Raw genomic sequence first — 19880 nt, forward strand, 5'->3', positions numbered from 1 at the left:
TGGTTCAGGGGTCATATTAGGACAGAGTCAAGTTTCCCAGAAGTTGTGCCCAATATACCGAGAAACTGGTATGTGTGTGTGTAGACACAGTCTTGGGAGGCCACATCCCATTCTTAGCTCTTCCTCACTCTGTGGGGTGGTCGTTTGGTCTCGGTCGTTGGAGGGAGGTTGTTAGGGAAGGGCAGGTCTGCCCACAGTGGCTGGAATTCAGTTTCGTGTAGGGAGCATGGCCTACATTCCCCCACAGGCCATCCTGATCTTTCATTCTTGGGCCAGGTCTGCACAGGCAATATGAAGTGAGCTCTAAAACAACCAAGCTAGAGTTCAGCTTAAACTTAGAATCTCCTTTGTCCAAATGTAAAGATCATTGAAGCCAAGGTAAGTTTCCATTTTATAAAAAAAACTCTAAGAAAACTTTCACTTTTCTAAAATTAAAAACAATTTTCATTTTAATGGTCACCAGAAGTGACCATTAAGTTCTCAAGGGAAAAATACTCTGGATGTTGTTTGACAAATTTAGATTTTATTACTGAGCAACCCACGACCAGCTCTCAACCATGGCCTGGGAAGAAGCTAAATTTCCTCTGTGTGTGTGAGAGGTCAGAGTGACAAGGTAAATAGAACTGTGGCTCCAACCTTGAACTCCACGACAGGCCCACAGAAACGAGGGGGGAAAGTCTCATTACTGATGCACAGGAAAATTCTGCTGTCAGCCTGACAATCGCACCTTAGGTACAATGCTCTCAGGTGAAGTCTCACTTGCTAAGTGGCCGCCCTGAGGGATCTCACCTCGTTTCTTGAGAAAATTGTAATAGCTTAAAGTGTAATGAGGTCTTGGATTACGAGGGCCACCTTGTCTTATAAAATACTCTGCAAAAACACTTATAGAACACACCATCACGAACCCTTTCAGACAGAATTAAAAAAGGTTTTGGATAAGTGATATATTTGGAGATGGACGCATTTTTAAAAAACTGACATTACTTAAAAAAGTTGTATAGGCTGTCGAGGATAAAGGAGCTTGAGATAGGTGTATTCTTTGTAACCAGTCTGTATTCAGAAGACAAAACATTCGGATGAATGGTAGTTCCATTCTGTTTCTGGCGAAGGAGAGGAAAGTCTGGAAAAACCGGCGGGCCTTCCAACCGCAGCCCATGGACAGTAAACCCGAATACTTGCCCTCTCCAAACCACACTCGGGGATGGAACTTTCCCTTGGGATCCCTTTCCCCAGACATTCGTTTTACTTCCGGAGAGAACCAGATCAATGGAAAAATCAACTAACAATTACACCGAAGTCTACCACAGTCTGAAAGAAACAAAAACAAATAGCCTTATGCACTCTGTTACTTAGTTAGTGAACATTGTGATGTAGACATTTAATACCAACTAAGGATACCTATTTGCTTTTATGGCTTAGCTGCTGCAAGCCACCATTGCTAGCTAAAGCAAGTACAAGGCCTCCGCGAGGGCACTCGGGGCTCCCCACGCTCCAGCCACTCTGTTCCAGCCACACATTTCACTTCCCCCTTCCATGCACAGGGGCCATCTTTCAGAAACCTCCTGGCCACTCTGCTTCCTCCCAGCTTCTGTGCCTTTGTAAATACTAACATGGCTGGCCTTTCTGCCTCAAATGCTCCCACTCTTTGGTGGCTGCTTGTCCAAACCACAAACTCCAGCAGTGTTCCTACGAAAGACCTGCTTCTTCACCGAGTCCTCCTCCTCCGAGCGGAGTGAGCGTGGTCAGGGGTCCTCTCCTGGACTTCAGGCAGAGCGACAGCAGCGATAACAACAGGAGAAAACCACCGACTTCTCTCAAACCTGTTGCAAGGGCCTGTTTCATGTCCTCACCGGCCTCTTGGCAGGGAGTTGCTGCTGTGACTCTTATAGTCCTGGAGACTGAGACTCAGAGGGTGAAGTCCTTGTTCAAGGTCACAGAGCTTGTAACTGTGAAAGCTGGGATCCCCTTGCAAACCTTTAGATTCCACTGCCTACAGGCTAGGTCTCTACTCTTGGCTGCCCTGCTCTCGAGTGGAAGATAGGGCCAATTCATCTTTGCCTCGTAGTCAACACTTAGTAGTCGCCTAGAAAACATTTGGATAAACACTGGACAATTTATTGTGTCTGCATGAGGTCATGAATATTAACTAAACTCAGGGTGGTAATCCTTTCACAATCTATGTGAGTCAAAACTTTATGCTGTATAGCTAAGACTCAAACAATGATGTATGTCAATTATACCTTGATAAAACTGGAAAAAAACTCTCCAAAACAAAGACAAAATGATGAATGAACACACTCCCGCAATCCCTGAGGCAGGCCCTCTGCCCTCCTGGGCATCGAAGGAGCCCAGAGCAGAGTGCATTCACCGGGTCCTGGGCTGGGAATGGGTTTTCCTTTATGATGTTTGTCTAGTGATAATGGGAACCCACCGAAGTGTAAGAACAACCCACACCTCCACTTCTCCCTCCTGGCCCTTTGTTTTCATTTTGAATTAGTAGAAAACTCGGATATAAGCCTGCTGCTTTCAGGATTAGCCTTACTCTTCTTTTTTAAAAACATATTTCTCAAAGAAGGTCATTTATTTCTTTTTCTTTTCATTATTAAATGGAGAAATGTTAAGAATTTAGGAATGCAGACACAGATGAAATTACAATGTCTTCCCAAATGCCAACAAAAACGCTCGGCGTCTGATGCGAGTCCCTGTGGCATGAGTCTGTTTAAAATATCCTGTCAATTCTTTTTCTTGTTTTTTTTTTTTGGCAGCAGGCAGTATTTTAAGTAACTAACTGGGCACTCTTCTCATCTCGTCCTCCAGGTATTGCTGGGCAGGTGTCCATAGACACCAATGGAGACCGGTACGGGGACTTCTCTGTGGTGGCCATGACTGACGTTGAGGCGGGCACACAGGAGGTGAGGAGCCAGGCTTCTGCCCTAGCTGCTCCTGCTTGTTCAGGTCCCCAGGAATGTGTGTGTCCTGGTGTCCAAGTAGCTGTCCCCAAGGCAGCCTCCAACTGGGGAGGGCTCACGTCCCGTTGAAGGTATCAGGGATGACTTCAGGAACTGGGTTCATGTTTATCCCCACCGGGGAAGTCCTGCCTTTCAAGTAGCCACAAATCCCACTTCACACCTTAGATGCAGGATGGATCACCGGATGAGACAGGTCAAGTGAAACTATTTATTTCTTCCCTTAAAATTTGAAAAAACAATTTTTTTTGGTGGAGAGTTACACACTGGGCATGTGTTAATATTTCAAAAGATGGTAGAGTTTCAGGGTAGCATCTTGAAGAGAAAGGAATGTTCTGGATGCAAAGATGAGTCCCTGACACTTAATAGGGTGTGAGCTCTCTGCCTCAGTTTCCTTGGCTATTAGTTGGAAATCGTATCTTCCTTGATCTCACAGGATTATTGACAGCAGAAGATGAAATGAAGCCTAGAAAACTACTCTGTTAACTTTAAATGAAGAATATACAAATCAAGATGATACACATAGGCAGTGTCCAGGTCAAACAATGTTACTAGGACCAGTCTGGATCTCATGTATATTCTAGTCCCCGCTTTATAAAAGGTGGACAGTAGCCCTGGCTGGTGTAGCTTAGTGGATTGAGCGCGGGCCCGCAAACCACACGATCGCGGTTCGATTCCCAGTCAGGGCACATGCCTGGGTTGCAGGCCAGTTCCCAGCAGGGGACTCACAAGAGGCAACCATACATTGATATTTCTCTTCTTCTCTCCGTCCCTTCCCCTCTAAAGATAAATAAATAAAATCTTTAAAAAAATAAAAATAAATAAAATAAAAGGTGGACAGTAGTGGTCTATTCTAGGGTCGTTGTTGGGGTCCAGGAGTGCATGTGTGTAAAGTACTTGGTAGGTTCTCAGCGCACACCAGTGGTTGCTGTATTTGGCAGATTATCTAGAATTCTTTTTACCAGGATGTGGACTAGCCTGTGAGGGCTTGCTGTGCCTGGCTCCTGGAAAGTGGCAGAGATGCTGCTGGGCCCCTCTGGGGCACTGTGCTTGTGCCTAGACAGAAGAGAAATGGTCCCTGGGAACCTGGTGGGAGGAAACATCACTTAAACTAGAAACTGAAAGAGAACCTTGAACTGCGCGTAAAAGAATACTGCTCTTTTAGGAATCGAAGGAGCCAACTGAAAAAACATTCAGCCTGGAAATGGGATGCAAATAGGATAAATTGATCAGCGAGGAGAATGTCATCCCCAAAGTCAGGATGAGGAGTAGCCGCCCCCGTAGAGGAGGGTGAAAAGGAAGTTCCTGAAAGAGACTCTGTAATGCTTTAGTTGTAGGCAGAGCTGACTGAGTGCTGTGAGGCCGTGGGCCTGTGAGTGCCTCTCTGAGCCCAGGATTTCCCAATGGTTGACTGGCCGTGGGGGCTGTTTTGTGCCCTCTTGGATCAGCAAGGGACAAGCCCTGAATTCCGAGGTTCTTGTTTTCTGTGTAAGTCACTACTTTCTTTGCCTTGAGGAAACCACAGTTGTCCCTAAGTTAGGCTCACTTTAAGAGCACATGGGCAACCTGACTTACGAAATCCTTGGAAACACACTGCTAGGGTCAGTGTGCACCGTAGGGGAGCCCATCCTGTGCCTCCTTCGGAAAGAGGCAACTTTGACCTCTCAGTTTGTCTACCTTTGTTTTGCCTTTCTACAGGTTATCGGAGATTACTTCGGGAAAGAAGGTCGTTTCAAAATGCGGCCCAACATCAAATATCCTTGGGGATCTTTGAAACTGAGAATAGACGAAACCAGGATTGTGGAGCACGCTAATAGCGCTCCCTGCAAATCATGTAAGTTCAGAGGCTTAATTTGCTCTGGGTTCTGTCGTCAAGAGCGTCAGGGTGACGCCAGTTTGAGAGATGGTGTAATCTGGGAGCTCAGATTTCTGTTTTTGATGTGGGAAACCCAAGGGAACAATTCACCAACTGACATCCCACCTTTTTCAGAAGCTTCTTCTCTTCCATCCTTTTCTAAGCTGGTAAAAGGCTTCTCCCCATTTTTGCATCTCTTGTGATAAGTAAACTGAAAATCAGAATGAGACTTGCTAGGAGAGGGGAACAAGGGAACAACACTCAGAATCTGAGTTTGCCCCCTCAGAGAAAATCGGAATATCAAACACTGGACATCACTCAGTCACTCATCTTTTACAGCAAGTCTCACTGTGACGTTCAGAGTTGCTAGTTGCCCTTTAACCCTTCAGAACCAAGCAGATGATGCCCCTTAAACACGTAATGCTTAACACATCGGCAAATAAGCATTAATTAAATCTGTTAGTCATGAGCAGCCTTGTCATTGACGTAGAAACGAGTAGCTGTTCTTATAAGGGGGCTACAAAGAGGACAATTTTGGGGTGTCATTGCTTCAGAAAGACCCTTTTATAGGTCAGTGAGGAAGGATAAAGCTAATATCACTCTTTCAGGCCAGGTGGTCACTTACATTAATATAGGTGTGCACAGTGTGTTTTGGGGAACAGCCTTCAAACTGTGGGAAGGGGTGAGGCAGGTGTGTTAAGGACAGAGTCTCTGGAGTTATTGGGCCTGGATTCAAAATCCCAGCCTTGTCACTTACTGGCTTTGAGACCCCAGGAGTGTTCCCATCCTTTTTTCAAGCCTTTGTTTTCTCACATATAAAAGGAAGGAAATGTACCCAACTCTTAGGACTGTTTTGAGGATTAAATAAGATGATGCATAGAATGCTGTACCCTAAACTCTTTACAGACAAGCTAGCTACTTATCATTTTTATATAATAACTGGGACGCCGCTGAACTTGATTGTTTCGAACTGTTACTCACATTTTCACAAAGCTATATAGGACATTTTGACACCGAACTCTGGCTTTGGTGAGAGAACTTCTAAAAACAGAACATGAACCCAACAAAGTTTTCACCAAACCTTCCAGCACTCTGAAGTGTCCTTATCCATCTGCAGAAGTAAGAAGGGCTAGGTCAGTTCCGAGGTCTGTCCACTTGTCCTCTCTGACTGTGAACTTGAACAAGTGTGGATAGGGCTGAAACTTCAGTTTCCAGTTTTCCTCAGATCCTTCTTGGACTGGCTTTATTCCCACTGCAGTTGCTGCCTTGTTGCAGTGTTTTTTTTTCATCCAGTATTTTCTCAAATGCTTCTTAAGCTTTGCACTCGGAAAAAATGCAGGACCCCCTCGAGTTCTTTCTTGAAAAGAAAGGCAACCTTGCCTCAAGTGGGAAATTGAGAAACACCTTCCAGTGAATGAAACCTTTCAATGAATGACAAGTTAGAAAGGGGCATTTCTGTTTCTCCAAATGAGCTCTGATGATCTGTGTTTCTTTTTCAAGCAGGTGGCCTAGAAGAATCAGCGGTGACAGGAATCGTTGTGGGGGCCTTACTAGGAGCTGGTTTGCTAATGGCTTTCTACTTTTTCAGGTTAGGATCTCATTATAGGGTTTAAAAATTCACTCTATTACTGTCATTGTCACTTACCTTTGCATGATCCTTCTGCGACTTGCCCGTATCCTGCCCTTAAGCCCCAAAGCACGGTGGTTAGGAGAACAAACCCATCTTTTGGCGTGACACCTGGTTTGGTGGTCGGTGGGCTAGGATGCTAGGGAGGCGCGCAGGGGTTTACATTTCATCCACCTGGGAGCCACAGAGCTGCTGCTGCCCTTTCATGACGAGTGTTCTAACCCAGATTCCTACCACCCACAAACTGTCTAGGGGATAGGGAATCAGGCCAAAGGGGAAGGAGATTACCCCTTCTCAGGCTTTTCCAGGTCAGAAATGGGGGCCTGGTTTACCTTCTGAAGAGGAGGCAGCAGCTTAGGGCAGTCCATGCACTCAAGCTGGTCTACACTCAGTGTTTGGAGAACACACACACTTGGTTACCACTGTGGTTAAGCCCCGAGGCTTATAAAATTGTAGTATTTCTGTGTGTCCAAGATACCAACAATTTCATACCACGAGGGCGGTCCATTCCTTTGTAATCTTTGGTGGTTGAGTTTGTGGCTTAGTTTTAAGTCATTAGAGCGTGCTTTCTTCATTTCTGCATGGAAATGTACTTCTGGGTGTATATGACTCTTTGTGGGAACAATTGTATTCCTGTTCCTTTGGTCACAGTACATGTAATCTGATCTTTATCTAGGGCTTATCCTGGGAGCTGGGGGAGCTCCTGTGGCAGAATAGACAAGAATGGACCCACCAGGCACCCAGGGAAGAAGGGGAAGGCTTGTTCCGTGGCATTTCAGAAAGCAGGCCAATTTTCCTCCTTGAATAATGGCATATTGCCTTGGGGCACACTACTTTAATCTCTGACCAGGGTTTCATATTCTGTCACTTCTCATTTATCAACCCAAACCCAGATGTCCCTTGAGGGCATTCTTTGTAAGAGAAACCATCGTATTTTGTAGCCCAGCGAGGTTTTTGTTACTATATTCACTTTCCCTTTCCCCAGGAAGAAATACAGAATAACCATTGAGAGGCGAAACCAGCGAGAAGAAAGTCACATTGGAAAACATCGGGAGTTACGGGAAGATTCCATCAGATCCCATTTTTCGGTGGCTTAAAAGGAAGCTTTTTCTTTCGGCCTGAGATTCTTCGAGGAGATTGATGGGATGAAAGGCATCCACGGGACAGAAGGGGCTCTTGAAGAACTCATTCTTTTAAGCATTTAGTCATTTCGTTGTAAAATGTCCTTAGAAGCTCAGGAACTATTATTAATCATCACATGCCCCCTGGCCTTTCATCTCATGACAAACAAATATAAGAATATCATGTCACTCTGTTAAACATTCGTACTGTTTTAAGGGCATATGATTTGATATATATTTTGAGAATCTGATGTCTCCATATCTTGATGGCTTTTGGGGGCATGTCACACAAGGCTATAAGATGTGGTTCCTTAAAGGAAATGTTTTATAGCTAGAATAAAGTCATCTTTACAAGTAGAATATTCTTAGAAAGAACTTAACACCCAAGAAGAGGAAAATGTAATGAAAAATCTCAGGTTGGAAATACAGCCTTCCTCTCCCTAGAGCCGGCCGGCCGACGTGAGTGGAGGACGGCTCTGTCCCATGTGTACATTCAGGCCCTGACTTCATATCTTGAGAGATTTCCTCCCTGCCTCCTTTAGTGGCCCAATAACAGCTGCTTTGGGGCAGTGGCAACTATCACTGAGATGAGAGGACTTACAGAAGAAAAACAAATCTAAAATGTTTCATTTTTTAAATGTAAAAAACTGTTCTGCACTAACACTTCAGTTTAAGTATTTTAATCTTATATTTTGCTATTAGAAAATGTGTCTATTTTTTCATTTCGGAGATTGAATTTCACTGCTATCTGAAGGGCATGGGGAAAGTGCACAACAGACTAACAACGATGGAAGAGGCTTCTCTTTTTCTCTCCGTCGCCCCATTCCCCTTGGCCGCACCCAAACGCAAGTTGCTGTTTGGAGACCTAGAAATGTACTCAGATTACAGACGCTATAGGACAGGAGTACATGAACTTGAGTGGGGAAAGGCCTCTTCCAGTTCTGGCCAAATGATGAGTTTCAGGATCAAGGGTGAAATTGACTAGAATTAAGTAGGATTTTATAAGGGGAGGCAGCCTTTTTTCCTCAAGAAAAACATTATAGAGACTTAGAACTTGATAGTTGGCACAGAGATGAAAAAAATTTAAAAAATTCACTTATAACATTTTACTAAAACTTACAGTGGTGATGTTGGTTAAAAGAGGAAATCTAAATAGCTACTATATTCCCTTTCAGTTAACTCCCTAAGGTTTTGTAATCACCCACTAATAAGCTGCGTGATAGTGGTTGTGGGTGTGGAGGTAAGGGATTTGGACAAAGTTGAGTAAGTAGTCACTGATCACCTGCTTTGTGCCCAGTACTCTGCACTTAGCGTTATATTCAGGTTGCTACTTTGATTTATGATTTGTGGAGAACAATAGATGGTGAGGGAAGAATGAGAGACATCGTTGGGTTAGCATATCACCTTGCAATTGTGTCACTCGGTCCTTGATGACATTCTGAGCGTCTGGGAAATAGTTTTAAACATTATCTTGATGTCCATGAAAGACCCTGTGTAAAAAAGGGGAACTTGAGCAACCCCTTTGTTGTGGTGGTCGTAGTCCGCACAGGTAACAGCGGAGGCGGACGAGGAAAAGCTGTGTGTCTTGCAAGTTGGCCCCAGACTGCTTCCTGGAAGAGGCGGCCTCTGTCACCCCTACTTCAGCCAGGCAGAGTGAATGGATCATTTCTGGGTGAAGTGTGTCCCTTGTATAGTTTCAAAATGTTACGCAGCTGGAGGACGTAATAAAAGAACCAATGATGATCAACTGAAACAACTAGGTGGTAGTTGTCCATGGTAGAGGCGAAGGAAAGAAGTACTGCATTCAGAAAGGATGGAAAACAAGCAGGCAAGAAAGGCAAGCTGCAGCAAGTCTAATGTAGAAAGAGAATATGTGAAATAGCGTGTCAGAAAGCAAAGCATTTACCTGTTCAGGATCCTCAAAGCAAAAGCAGAATGGAAGGTTTGCATCTAGTCTATTTTTATGAGTTGAGAACTTACTTTTCTCTAATGTTTATCTTGCAGCGACGTTTTTCATGTATTTTAGAAATATTCATTTTCATTTATCTTGTCTTTGTGAAGAAACATTTAAATGTTGAGCCTATGTGCTTATTTCAGGGGGAAAAACACTACCTGTTGCAGTCTTTGTGTTTAAACATTTCTAACCTTTCTATCACCTACATAAGGGCCCGTTAACTCGAACATTTTTTACAGCAAATATCTTTTAGTTCTACTTTAGGTAGAGGAATAGTTTTAAACTTATACTATTATCTCCAGATAAAATCATAAAATAAGTGAGAATTCAGTCTTAAAAACGCCATATAAATCATGAGCTTTCTCATGTATGGAGAAAAGCTTCTCGTTCAATCTTAAAGCAATGCTAGGCTTCTTAAGATTGATTGCTTATGTCTGCTGTCTATTATTTCTTCCTTGAGATCATCACATGAGTACCAACCTCCCTTACATTTTGAAAACTCCATTCAGTTGGAAATCTTTGCTAAAAGTGTAGGTGTTTGGCCCAAGGTTACCCTGGGTTCGGACCTGTGGAGATTAACATTTTGGAGTTAAGTTCCTAACTGCTAAGCAACATTTTTGACAACTAGTCATTTATACTCTGCCAGTTGCCATATATCATACAGAAAAATAAATAGGGCTTTAGTTCTTAAATCATTCTATAAATTTTTACCCTGAAGCCCAGGGTGTTCAGGTTTAGAAAGAGATACTTCATCAGTATTTTCTCATCTGGCCAAACATCGGCCGACGCGGAGACAGGTCAAAGTACGCACTTTTGTACACACCCATGGTGCTGGGAATAAGTGCAGGTTTTACGATCATCGCTGTCACCTTCTCAGATTTTTTCCCCTGGACTCAGAAAACACTTTCTGTTTAGAGTGCATATCTTCCCCCAGACTGACCACAGGTTCCACGAGGAAGCCCCTGTAAACGTTATGTTTCTCCGAAGAAGCATTAGCTTGTCCTTTCCTGAACCACAGACATCGTTCCACAGGCTTTAAAATAGTTCTTTACATTTCAGAAGCAATATTGAATGGAGGGAGGAGAGGAATATATGGAAACGAATTCCTGAAATTCAAAGACTTTATGTCCAGACACTGCTCTCTATTCACAGGCTTCTAGGGTCATAAACTTCTTCCAGGCACCTGTGCAGTCGTTGCCCCTAATTCACCACTTTCCTCCTCATTGCCACGGGTTGAGAAGGGTAAGATAGGCTGCTGGCAGTGAAATAAAGGCCATGGTGAAGACCCCATACAGATGGGGACCGGAAGTCAGGAAATGGGTTCCAGGGGTATCTCCTTTTTGTGAGTATACAGTGGCCATCTGTGGAAGGGCCACCGGTGTTATGGGAGAGTTAATAAATGAATGGCATGCCTACCTATGTTTCCTGGAACACAAAGAACTTAGATGCTGAGTTCATGCAGTGATAAAGCTGAATGACAATCAAAATTAGGTCCTTTGATCTATGTTTCCTGGGTTTGTTCAGTTACACCCTGTGGTTGAATGCTTCATGAGGAAGCTGGTAATGAACTGAACTTCTTTTTCTGTGGAAAGAAACTGAAATTGTCTTAAAAACATGGCGTATGTTTTAGGGGCAGTGTGGCAGCAGAGAGGACGAGCTGGTGCTGTTTCTTTTCCAGTTGTCTTTTAGTCCCTCTTCAACAGCCAGACTCAGCAAGAAGTTTAGGCCACACCCAGCGAGAAGAATCAGGAGCTCGAATGCCCAAATGAAACAGAAGAGGGTACAAGGGCAAGCTGCCCCGGCCTCCCCACCCCTTCCTCCCCACCCCTACTCTCCCTCCACCGTGGCTCCAGAAAGGCGTCAGCATCTTGCCCATGCGGGTGAAACTGCCCATCTTGCAGCGGGACTGACGTACTTCCACAGAGGGAGAGAGGACAGCACGGTGCTGGCTGTGGGAATGGAGCTGGCTTGTGACCACAACCCTTACACTCACTTGACCACACACGCCCTCGGGGCAGGTCAACCCCGTGATGCGCATGGACTCCAAGAAACCTGGCTTTGGTTTTCAGCGTGTTGCTCTCCCAGATATCTCTTGCAGGCATACCCCACAGCTAGACTCCAGGGTCAGAGTGACTTTCCAAAGGCGCTGAATTGGAGTTTGTTCAAATTTCTCATTAACCACTAAAGTTGATTCATACCAAAGGCGAAGCAATTCTAAATGAGCGAATGCTGCCTATGTTCATGTTTTAAGCTGTTTCAAGCACAGGGGAAGGGTTTCCATGGGAGCTGAGGCTCAGAAGTAAAAACCCATGTGTCACACTAGCTCTTTGATGTGTCGGGTGTAGGATGATTCCTGCAGGAGAGATTTGAACAAGCAGGATTAAGACTTGGCAAAAAATGCTGCATTGCTCTGATTCACATGTTTAAAGACCTAGATTTCTATGCGACCAGGAATAAAGGGCCTGTTCACCAAGGGTAAGTCACAACATAGGCTACCAAATTGTTTTTTTGTTTGCCAGGAGAGCAAAGCCGCCAGAGCACACAGACAGTGACAGGGCACAGAAGGTTGAGGAAGGAGAGTTTGGATTTTGAAGTAGGGAGTCCCATATATTCTTCAATACCAAGTCTGAAATTGTTCACTGTGGTGTGTCTTTTTTACAAAGCAGAGTGGGGTGCCCTTGACAGTCTGGAGAGGCTGTGAGTTTGCAGACCTCTCTGCTGGGTCCTGGGAGTCTGAGCTCTGTCCCCTGCGGGTGGTGGCGAGGTGGAACCCAGGGGGCTCGGTGTGGACACTGTGGAGGAGTCCTTCTGCAGCCCTTGTCTTCCGGGGCACATTAGTCATTGCTAATTTAAACACAAACCTACCGTGATTCTGGTAGAAACGAAGTAAGAGCTGCACAAGCTACATACAATTTATATTCTAATGTAAGTAGAACTATCTGCATATAATGTGATTTAATTTATTGTTGTGTTGTGTAGAAAATGAGGATTAATGACTGTGGATATAACCCCCGTTTTGTATAATATATTTTATTTCTGGTGCAAACTGGTCATTTCAAGTATCTACTTCATTTGGTGTTTGGATACAAATGCGTATGTGTTCTTGTACGTGTTTCTACTCAGCAAGAATGCCACACGCTCACAGTATAACAATGTGTTCTCATTAAAAAATACACCCCACAGAAAGTTTTACTGTTTGTAATTCAACCGCCAGACATGGCCCACGTCCACGTTCTCTGAGGACCTTCTGCCGTCCTAGGAGGAGTTAAGGAAAAGGTCAACTAGTGGATGTAATGAACTCGGCTGTTCTGACGGTACCTCCGAAAAGAACTCAAGAATTTCTGCCCAGCAAAGGAAACTGGGCAGAAATAAGAAAGTAATTTTATTAAAAAGAAGGGCCAACCTTGAACTGGCAGGGAAGGGGAGAACTCTTGGTGAATAATGGCATGCGGAGTCTGCAGTTTGTGAGAACCGCCTTGCTCCGCAGTTGGCCTCGTGGACTCATGGACCTTTGCCCACTCTGAACGGGTCCCAGTTAGTTCTGTCGCTCTAAAGAGCACCCTGCTAAGCAGACTACCAGCTGCAAGCAGCCGCAGTTGCCTCTGGGTTGTAAAAAGTTGCCTCACCATCTGGGAAGTTAACTTGTGTTTTATTTTAAGCCCCAGAAACACATGGCGGGTCTCGGGTCTCGAGGTGGGAGCAATGCTCCCTTGTCTTGCTGCCACTGCGCCTGCCAGTGAGGTCTCCTGAGAGTGCACGGCCACTCACTCTGGGCGCCGTGGTCTGAGAAGGTTCTGCAGCAGGGTGCTGATGGGGGTGGGCACTGAGAGCGGGAGTGGGCACTGAGAGCGGGAGTGGGGGACAGGCTGGGAGGGGGGGGCGGCCACTGCCGGAATGAAGGCCAGGCCAGAAAATCTCCAGGAAACACAGGATGAACCCCCAGGTGAAACACAGTCACCTGGGCTGCTAGCACAAAATGCCACCGAATAGGGCGCTTAAACAATACTCATTTAATTTTCACGGTTCTGGAGGGTTTGGTTCCTGGTGAGGGCTCTCTTCCTGACCCGTGGACATTGCCTTCTTGCTTACTTGGCCTTTCCTCTGCCTGTGTGTGGGAGGAGGGAAGATCTCTGGTGTCTCTTCTTATACGGACACTAATCCTATCAGATCAGGGCACAGCTTCTATGACCTTATTTAACCTTAACTACTTCCTTAGATGTCCCATTTCCAACTACAGCCACATTGGAGGCTTAGGCTTCAGCAGAGGGATTTTAGGGGAATACAAACGTTCAGTTTATAACACAGTATTCCCACTACTTTTCCGTATCGCCTTGGGGGCCAGGGCATCCTCGAATCTTTCCACCTCAAGCATACCCAGCACCCCGTGATGGGCCAAAGATGCCTCATGACTGTGGCCAGTGGGGGCATGTCCCTTGGAGGAGACCTAGGGAGCTCCAGACACCATTGACTTAAGGCCCCACCCTAACCCTAATTCATGGGCTTCTGGGGTTGACTTAAATAGCAACTATTATTGGATTGGGAGAGGTACCAGTGTCTGTGTGCCTTAAAAAAAATAGCAATTTAATGAACCATCTATTAGCACCAAACTAGACCCAAGAAAAATAATTCCTTTTGTAGGCTCTGTGCATCCCTGACCATCCTTGGCTGCTGAAGCTCTATCGCTCCCATTTCATAAAGGAGGACACACTGGAGCCAGACTCCTCAGGTTTACAGCCTGGCTCTGACCCTTGTGGCTGTGCAGCCTGGGTGAGAATGGGGTAGTCACCGTCCCGCCTTCCCTGGGCTGCTCTGAGGACTTCAAACTTAGCACACAGCGAAGCATTCAATAGCATAATTGTTACACTCTCCTGTTTCCTTGGAAGAGGAGACAAAACCCTCAGTTGGCCATTTTGGAGGCCTTTCAAGGCAATTTGACTCTAGAACAAGTAGTCCTGAAACTTGCCCTTTTGGAGGAACAGTGGCAATGAGGAAGAAGAGGTCTTTTTCTGTACACCATCCCCAATGACAAGGGCTGGGGGGGCCGGCAGTCACTGATGGCTACATTGCCTCTGAAGCTCAGAGGGACAGAGCAGTTTCCTTCAAATCTGCTTTCTCTGCGGAATGGAGGTGCACGACTGGATCAGTGGGTCACACCTGCCGCACACGCCTGCCTCTGCCCCTGGCTGAGAGGGACCTGGGAACTGCTCCCTGGACTTCACCCCCCGGGGACAATGACCAGGCAGCTGTAATCCATCCTAGCAGCGCTCGTTCCCCACAATGTAAAGGACCCTCACGTGTGCCCTGGTGACCCCTGGTTGCCCTCACTCCAAGTCCACCTCGAGAATGCTGGGATTTTTCCCAGTGCAACAGCGGCACCTCAGAAGAGTGTTAGAGGATGGGGCATTTCCCCATGTAGACCAAAGGGGGCTCTTATTCCCCAGCTACCCCTGTGGGCCAAGGGAGAACAGGAGTCATGCACGTGGTGGGAAAGGACTGCAGCAAAGACACCACATTCCTGACACTTAGGGGGGCCTCCTTCTCCCAGGCCTAGAGGCCCAGAGGCCAGACAGGGACTGAACCCCTCTTCCGGAAGGGGCTCTGACAGTCGGGATGAGGGTGGGGTCAGCAGATCTGAGAGGCTGCATGCCGGTCCCTGCCACCCCCACCCCCATGTCTGTCAGTACAGTGGCAGTGCGGGTCCTGAGGGCGGGGGTGGACTGGGCCCCTGGAGAGCTTCAGAAAAACGAGCGGTGGATGCTTCTCCTGGCAGGAGCATCCTGAGTGGTGTCAATAGCATTTTATGTTTTTAGGCAAAAATCCAGCAAGAGACCGTATCCAAATAGAACTTGCCACCTCGGATCTTAACTGGATACTGCTTTATGACTATTCTCAGCATTTCATTCAGAAGGAAGGCGAAGAATGAACAAGCCTATAAGTCTTCTCCATTCACTAGTGGCAGTTATTTATGGAGAGCTCTCTACGTGCCAAGGTTGGGCTAAGCACCTTAAGTGCGTCCACTGATTTGGCCTATGTGGTTATCCATCTTGTCAGCCCTGTGAAGTAGGACCACGGTCATTCTCCTCACTTTAGAGGTGTGTAATGAGACACAGAGAGGTTAGGTAACTTCCCAAGGGCTCCCAGCATCTAAGTGTCAGAGTTGGAGTTCGAAGTGAGGCTGCTGGTTCTAGACAATGACTGTGCCAAACTGCCCAACCCAGTTTTCTCAAGGTGGACCTGGCTTCCTTTCCATCGCCTTGCACATCAATCCGATTCCCATCCACGTCCTCCCTTTTCACTGCCACTAAACAAGGCCTTTGTCACCTTACCCTCCAACTGGCAGAGAGCAGCCTCCTAACGTCTTAGTTCTGAGTGCTCCTGCTTTACTCATTTCCTCACCACTGCCACGTCGGTCTTCCTAAACTAGGGCTTTGGTGATGTCACTGTCTTGCTCAATGACCTTTAATGACCCCAAGTCCCCACAGATGAGATTACAGAGTCTGTGCCTGGTGTTCATGGCCCTGCACCCTCGATCTTGTTTTATTAATTGATTATTCACCATTCCTTGGGTTCCTTCAAATTGTGCTGGATTTGACTGACCCCCAAAGGTTTACTCTCCACCACTCAGCATTCCCTGCACTTTCCTGCCTGCTCCTCTTCAGCCTCGTTGTTCCTGCTTCCTGCAAACCCTCGCTCTCTCGTGGGTCCATCCTCCACCTGCAGCTCCCCTCTGGTTCCTCTGTCAACGTCCTTGTCCACCCAACTCCAGGTGAGCTCTGTCTTATTTTGTGGTGTTTGTCTCAGGGGTTGTGAATGGGCGGTCTGCGGGTACATTTTGTTTGTCCAGCTAGTGCTTAGGGAAAAAAAAGGAATTTGAATGCCTTTGGGTGGAGTGAATGCGCTCCAATTTGCTAGATCCCAATGTCCTTACCTCCAGTTTTCATCACTGATTCTTATCAGGGCTTCGGTGTAAATTCTGCTTTACAGTTCATGCAAAACCAGGTAGAGCTTAATGATGGCATCTCGTTGTTTATCCTTTTAATGTCATAACTTCCAAGCTGCTGATCTTTGAAGAATTCCCTGACACCTTATTTATTTATTTTTACTTTATATTTGTTTCAGGTGGACAGCATGGTGGTTAGATAACTATACCGCTCACAAATCCTCCTGACCTGGCCCCATACGTAGTTTTCACAATATTATTGACTGCATTTCCTATTCTGTGCTCTACATTCCTGTGACTGTTTTGTAACTTCTTACTCCCTTCGCCTTTTTCCACCCAGTCCCCCAGCCCTCCCCTCTGGCAACCCTCAACTTGTTCACTGTACCTGTGAGTCTGTTTCTGTTTTGTTTGTTTATTTTGTTGTTTAGATTCTCCATATAAGTGAAATAATTTGTTAATTTGTCTTCTCTGTCTGTCTTATTTCACTTAGCGTAATACCCTCTAGGCCCATTCATGCTGTCACAAATGGTAATATTTCACTTTTATGGCCCAGTAATAGTCCATTGTTTATATGTACCACAACTTCTTTATCCAATTGATGTGTACTTGGGTTGCTTCCATATCTGCAATAATGTTGCAACAAATATAGAGGAGCATATATTCCTTTTAAAAGTATATATTTTATGGATTATGTTATTACAGTTGTCCCATTTTCCCTCCTTTATTCCCCTCTACCCTGCATGCCCTCTCCCAGCCATAAGTTTTTTGGCTTCTCCAATTCCCATACTAGTCTTAACCTCCCCCTGTCTATTTTGTATCTAAAAATTATGCTTCTTATTCCCCATAACTTTTCCTCCATTCTCCCCCCTCCCCCACCCTGCTGATAACCCTCCATGTGGTCTCCATTTCTGTGATTCTGTTCCTATTCTAGTTGTTTGCTTAGTTTGTTTTTGTTTTTTTTTTTTAGGTTTAGTTGTTCATAGTTTTGAGTGTTATCATCTCACTGTTTATAGTTTTTGATCTTCTTTTTCTTAGGTAAGTCCCTTTAACATTTCATATAATAAGTACTTGGTGATGATGATGAATTCCTTTAACTTGACCTTATCTGGGGAGCACTTTAACTGCCCTTTCATTCTAAATGCCCTTTCATTCCAGCTTTGCTGGATAGAGCGATCTTGGATATAGGTCCTTACCTTTCATGACTTGGAATACTTTTTTCTAGCCCCTTCTTGCCTGTAAGGTTTCTTTTGAGAAATCAGCTGATAGTCTCATGGGAACTCCTTTGTAGGGAACTGTCTCCTTTCTTTTGCTGTTTTTAAGATTCTCTCTTTATCTTTAATCTTGGGTAATGTAATTATGATGTGCCTTGGTGTGTGCTTCCTTGGGTCCAACTTCTTTGGGACTCTGAGCTTCCTGGACCTCCCAAAAGTATTTTCTTTGCCAGATTGGGGATGTTCTTCTTCATTATGTTTTCAAATAAGTTTTTAAAAAGTATTTTATTCATTTATCTTTAGAGGGGAAGGGAAGGAGAGAGGAAGAGAAATATCAATGTATGGTTGCTTCTCGTGCATCCCCTGCTGGGAACTGGCCCCTGCAGGGAACTGGCCTGCAACCCAGGCATGTGCCCTGACTGGGAATTGAACTGCGATTGTGTGGTTCGCAGGCCCGCGCTCAATCAACTGAGCTACACCAGCCAGGGCTGTTTTCAAATAAGTTTAAATTTCCTGCTCTTCCTCTTCTCTTTCTGGCACCCCTAAGGTTCAGATGTTGGAACATTTGAAGTTGTCCTGGAGGTTCCTGAGCCTCTCCTTATATTTTTGAATTTTTGTGTTTTCATTCTGTTCTGGTTGAATGTTTATTTCTTCCTTCTGGTCCAAACCATTGATTTGAGTCCTGGTTTCCTTCCCATCATTGTTGATTCCCTGTACATTTTTCCTTTATTTCACTTTTCATAGCCTTCACCTTTTCTTCTATTTTTCAACCATTTCTCAACCATTTCTGTGATCATCCTGATCACCAGTATTTCGAACTGTGCATCTGGTAGGGTAGCTACCTCTTCGTTGCTTCGTTGTATTTTTTCTGGAGCTTTGATCTGTTTTTTCATTTGGGCCATTTGTTTTGTCTTGTTGCGCATGTTACGTAGTAAGGAGTGGAGCCTTAGGTGTTCACCTGGGTTGGGGCCACCCACGTAGCTGCATTGTGCACTGTATGTGGGGGAGGGGTCTGAGAGGGAACCATGGCACTTGCTTAGCTCTCAGCCAGCTTTCAGTCACTTCCCCCACTTCCCATAAGCAAATTGAGCCCTCCTGGTGCTGATTCCCACGCGATGGGTTTTTGTACATTCTAGGACCATGTGGGTCTCTTCAACGAACTCTCCGGTGAGGCTGGAAGTTTCTCTTGCTGCCGCTTTAACCCCCACAGGTGTTTTTCATCAGAGGTTTAAGGCTTTATTTTCCCGAGCTGAGGCCCTAGGTTGTGAGGTCTGTCTCACTCCCCAGTTGTTCCTCCCAGTTTATCCGCATGCAAATGTGGGACTGCCCAGTCTACCAGCCACCACCTCACTAGGTCTGGGAGCTGCTGCTCAGTCCTCTCCACCTGGCCACTGGACTCCACCCCTCCTACGTGTGTGGGTGAGTGTTTCTTCTTTAACTTTTTGGTTGTTGGACTTCTATACAGTTTTATTTTCTGTCAGTTCTGGTTGTTTTTTGTTTTTAAATCTGTTGTTTTCCTTCTTTTGTTGTGCAAGCAGGCACAGTGTGTCTACCAATGCCTCCATCTTGGCTGGAAGTTAACTGATATTCTTCAGAATTAGTGTTTTGGGTTACTTCAGATATATACTCAGAGGTAGAGTTGCTGGGTCATAGGCAGTTCCATTTTTAATTTTTGGGGGGAACTTCATGCTGTTTTTCACTGTGGCTGCACCAGTCTGCAGTCCCACCAACAGTGCACTGGAGTTCCCTTTTCTCCGTGACCTCACCAGCACTTGTTGTTTGTTGTTTCACTGATAATAGCCATTCTGACAGGTATGAAGTGGTATCTCATTGTGGTTTTAATTTTGATTTTTGATTAGTGACATTGAGCATCTTTTCACATGACCGTTGGCCACCTGCATGTCCTCTTGAAGTCCCTGAGAGTTCAGGTTGTCCATGTCCCTTTAGCTTGGCAAATATTAAGTGATTCTAAAATAAAATAGTTCCTGAGCCAGGGTAATTATTACCCCTAAAACTCCATATACTTATCGTAGTGTTAATACTCCACAATGTTCTGCTTTGAAATTTTCTTAAAAGTGGTGTATTCTTAAAACGCTTCTAATAAAAGGACTCTCAACCTTAAATCCCTGTTTTTCTGTTTACGAGCTGCGGGATCTCAGCAGCCACCAGGCCATTCTGAGTCTCAGTTTCCTTCCTTGTACAATCA

General features: G+C 45.3%; 1 protein-coding gene across 2 annotated transcripts in view; it reads left to right on the forward strand.

Moving 5' to 3' along the window:
- Positions 1-12703, forward strand: part of NPR3 (natriuretic peptide receptor 3) — a 70111-nt gene extending 57408 nt beyond the window's left edge. The window contains exons 5-8 of one of the 2 annotated variants that reach the window (XM_037063134.1): positions 2818-2912; positions 4665-4800; positions 6322-6409; positions 7434-12703. In XM_037063134.1, the coding sequence (XP_036919029.1) occupies positions 2818-2912; positions 4665-4800; positions 6322-6409; positions 7434-7545 (431 nt within the window). In that variant the 3' untranslated portion in view covers positions 7546-12703. The remainder of the gene's footprint in view (positions 1-2817; positions 2913-4664; positions 4801-6321; positions 6410-7433) is intronic. The other variant, XM_037063135.1, reaches the window with a different exon arrangement.
- The last annotated feature ends 7177 nt before the right edge of the window (positions 12704-19880 follow it).

The sequence above is a fragment of the Sturnira hondurensis genome, unplaced genomic scaffold (genome assembly GCF_014824575.4).
Source record: "Sturnira hondurensis isolate 20B ecotype Veracruz unplaced genomic scaffold, ASM1482457v3 Scaffold0014384, whole genome shotgun sequence".
NCBI classification, from domain to species: Eukaryota; Metazoa; Chordata; class Mammalia; order Chiroptera; family Phyllostomidae; genus Sturnira; species Sturnira hondurensis.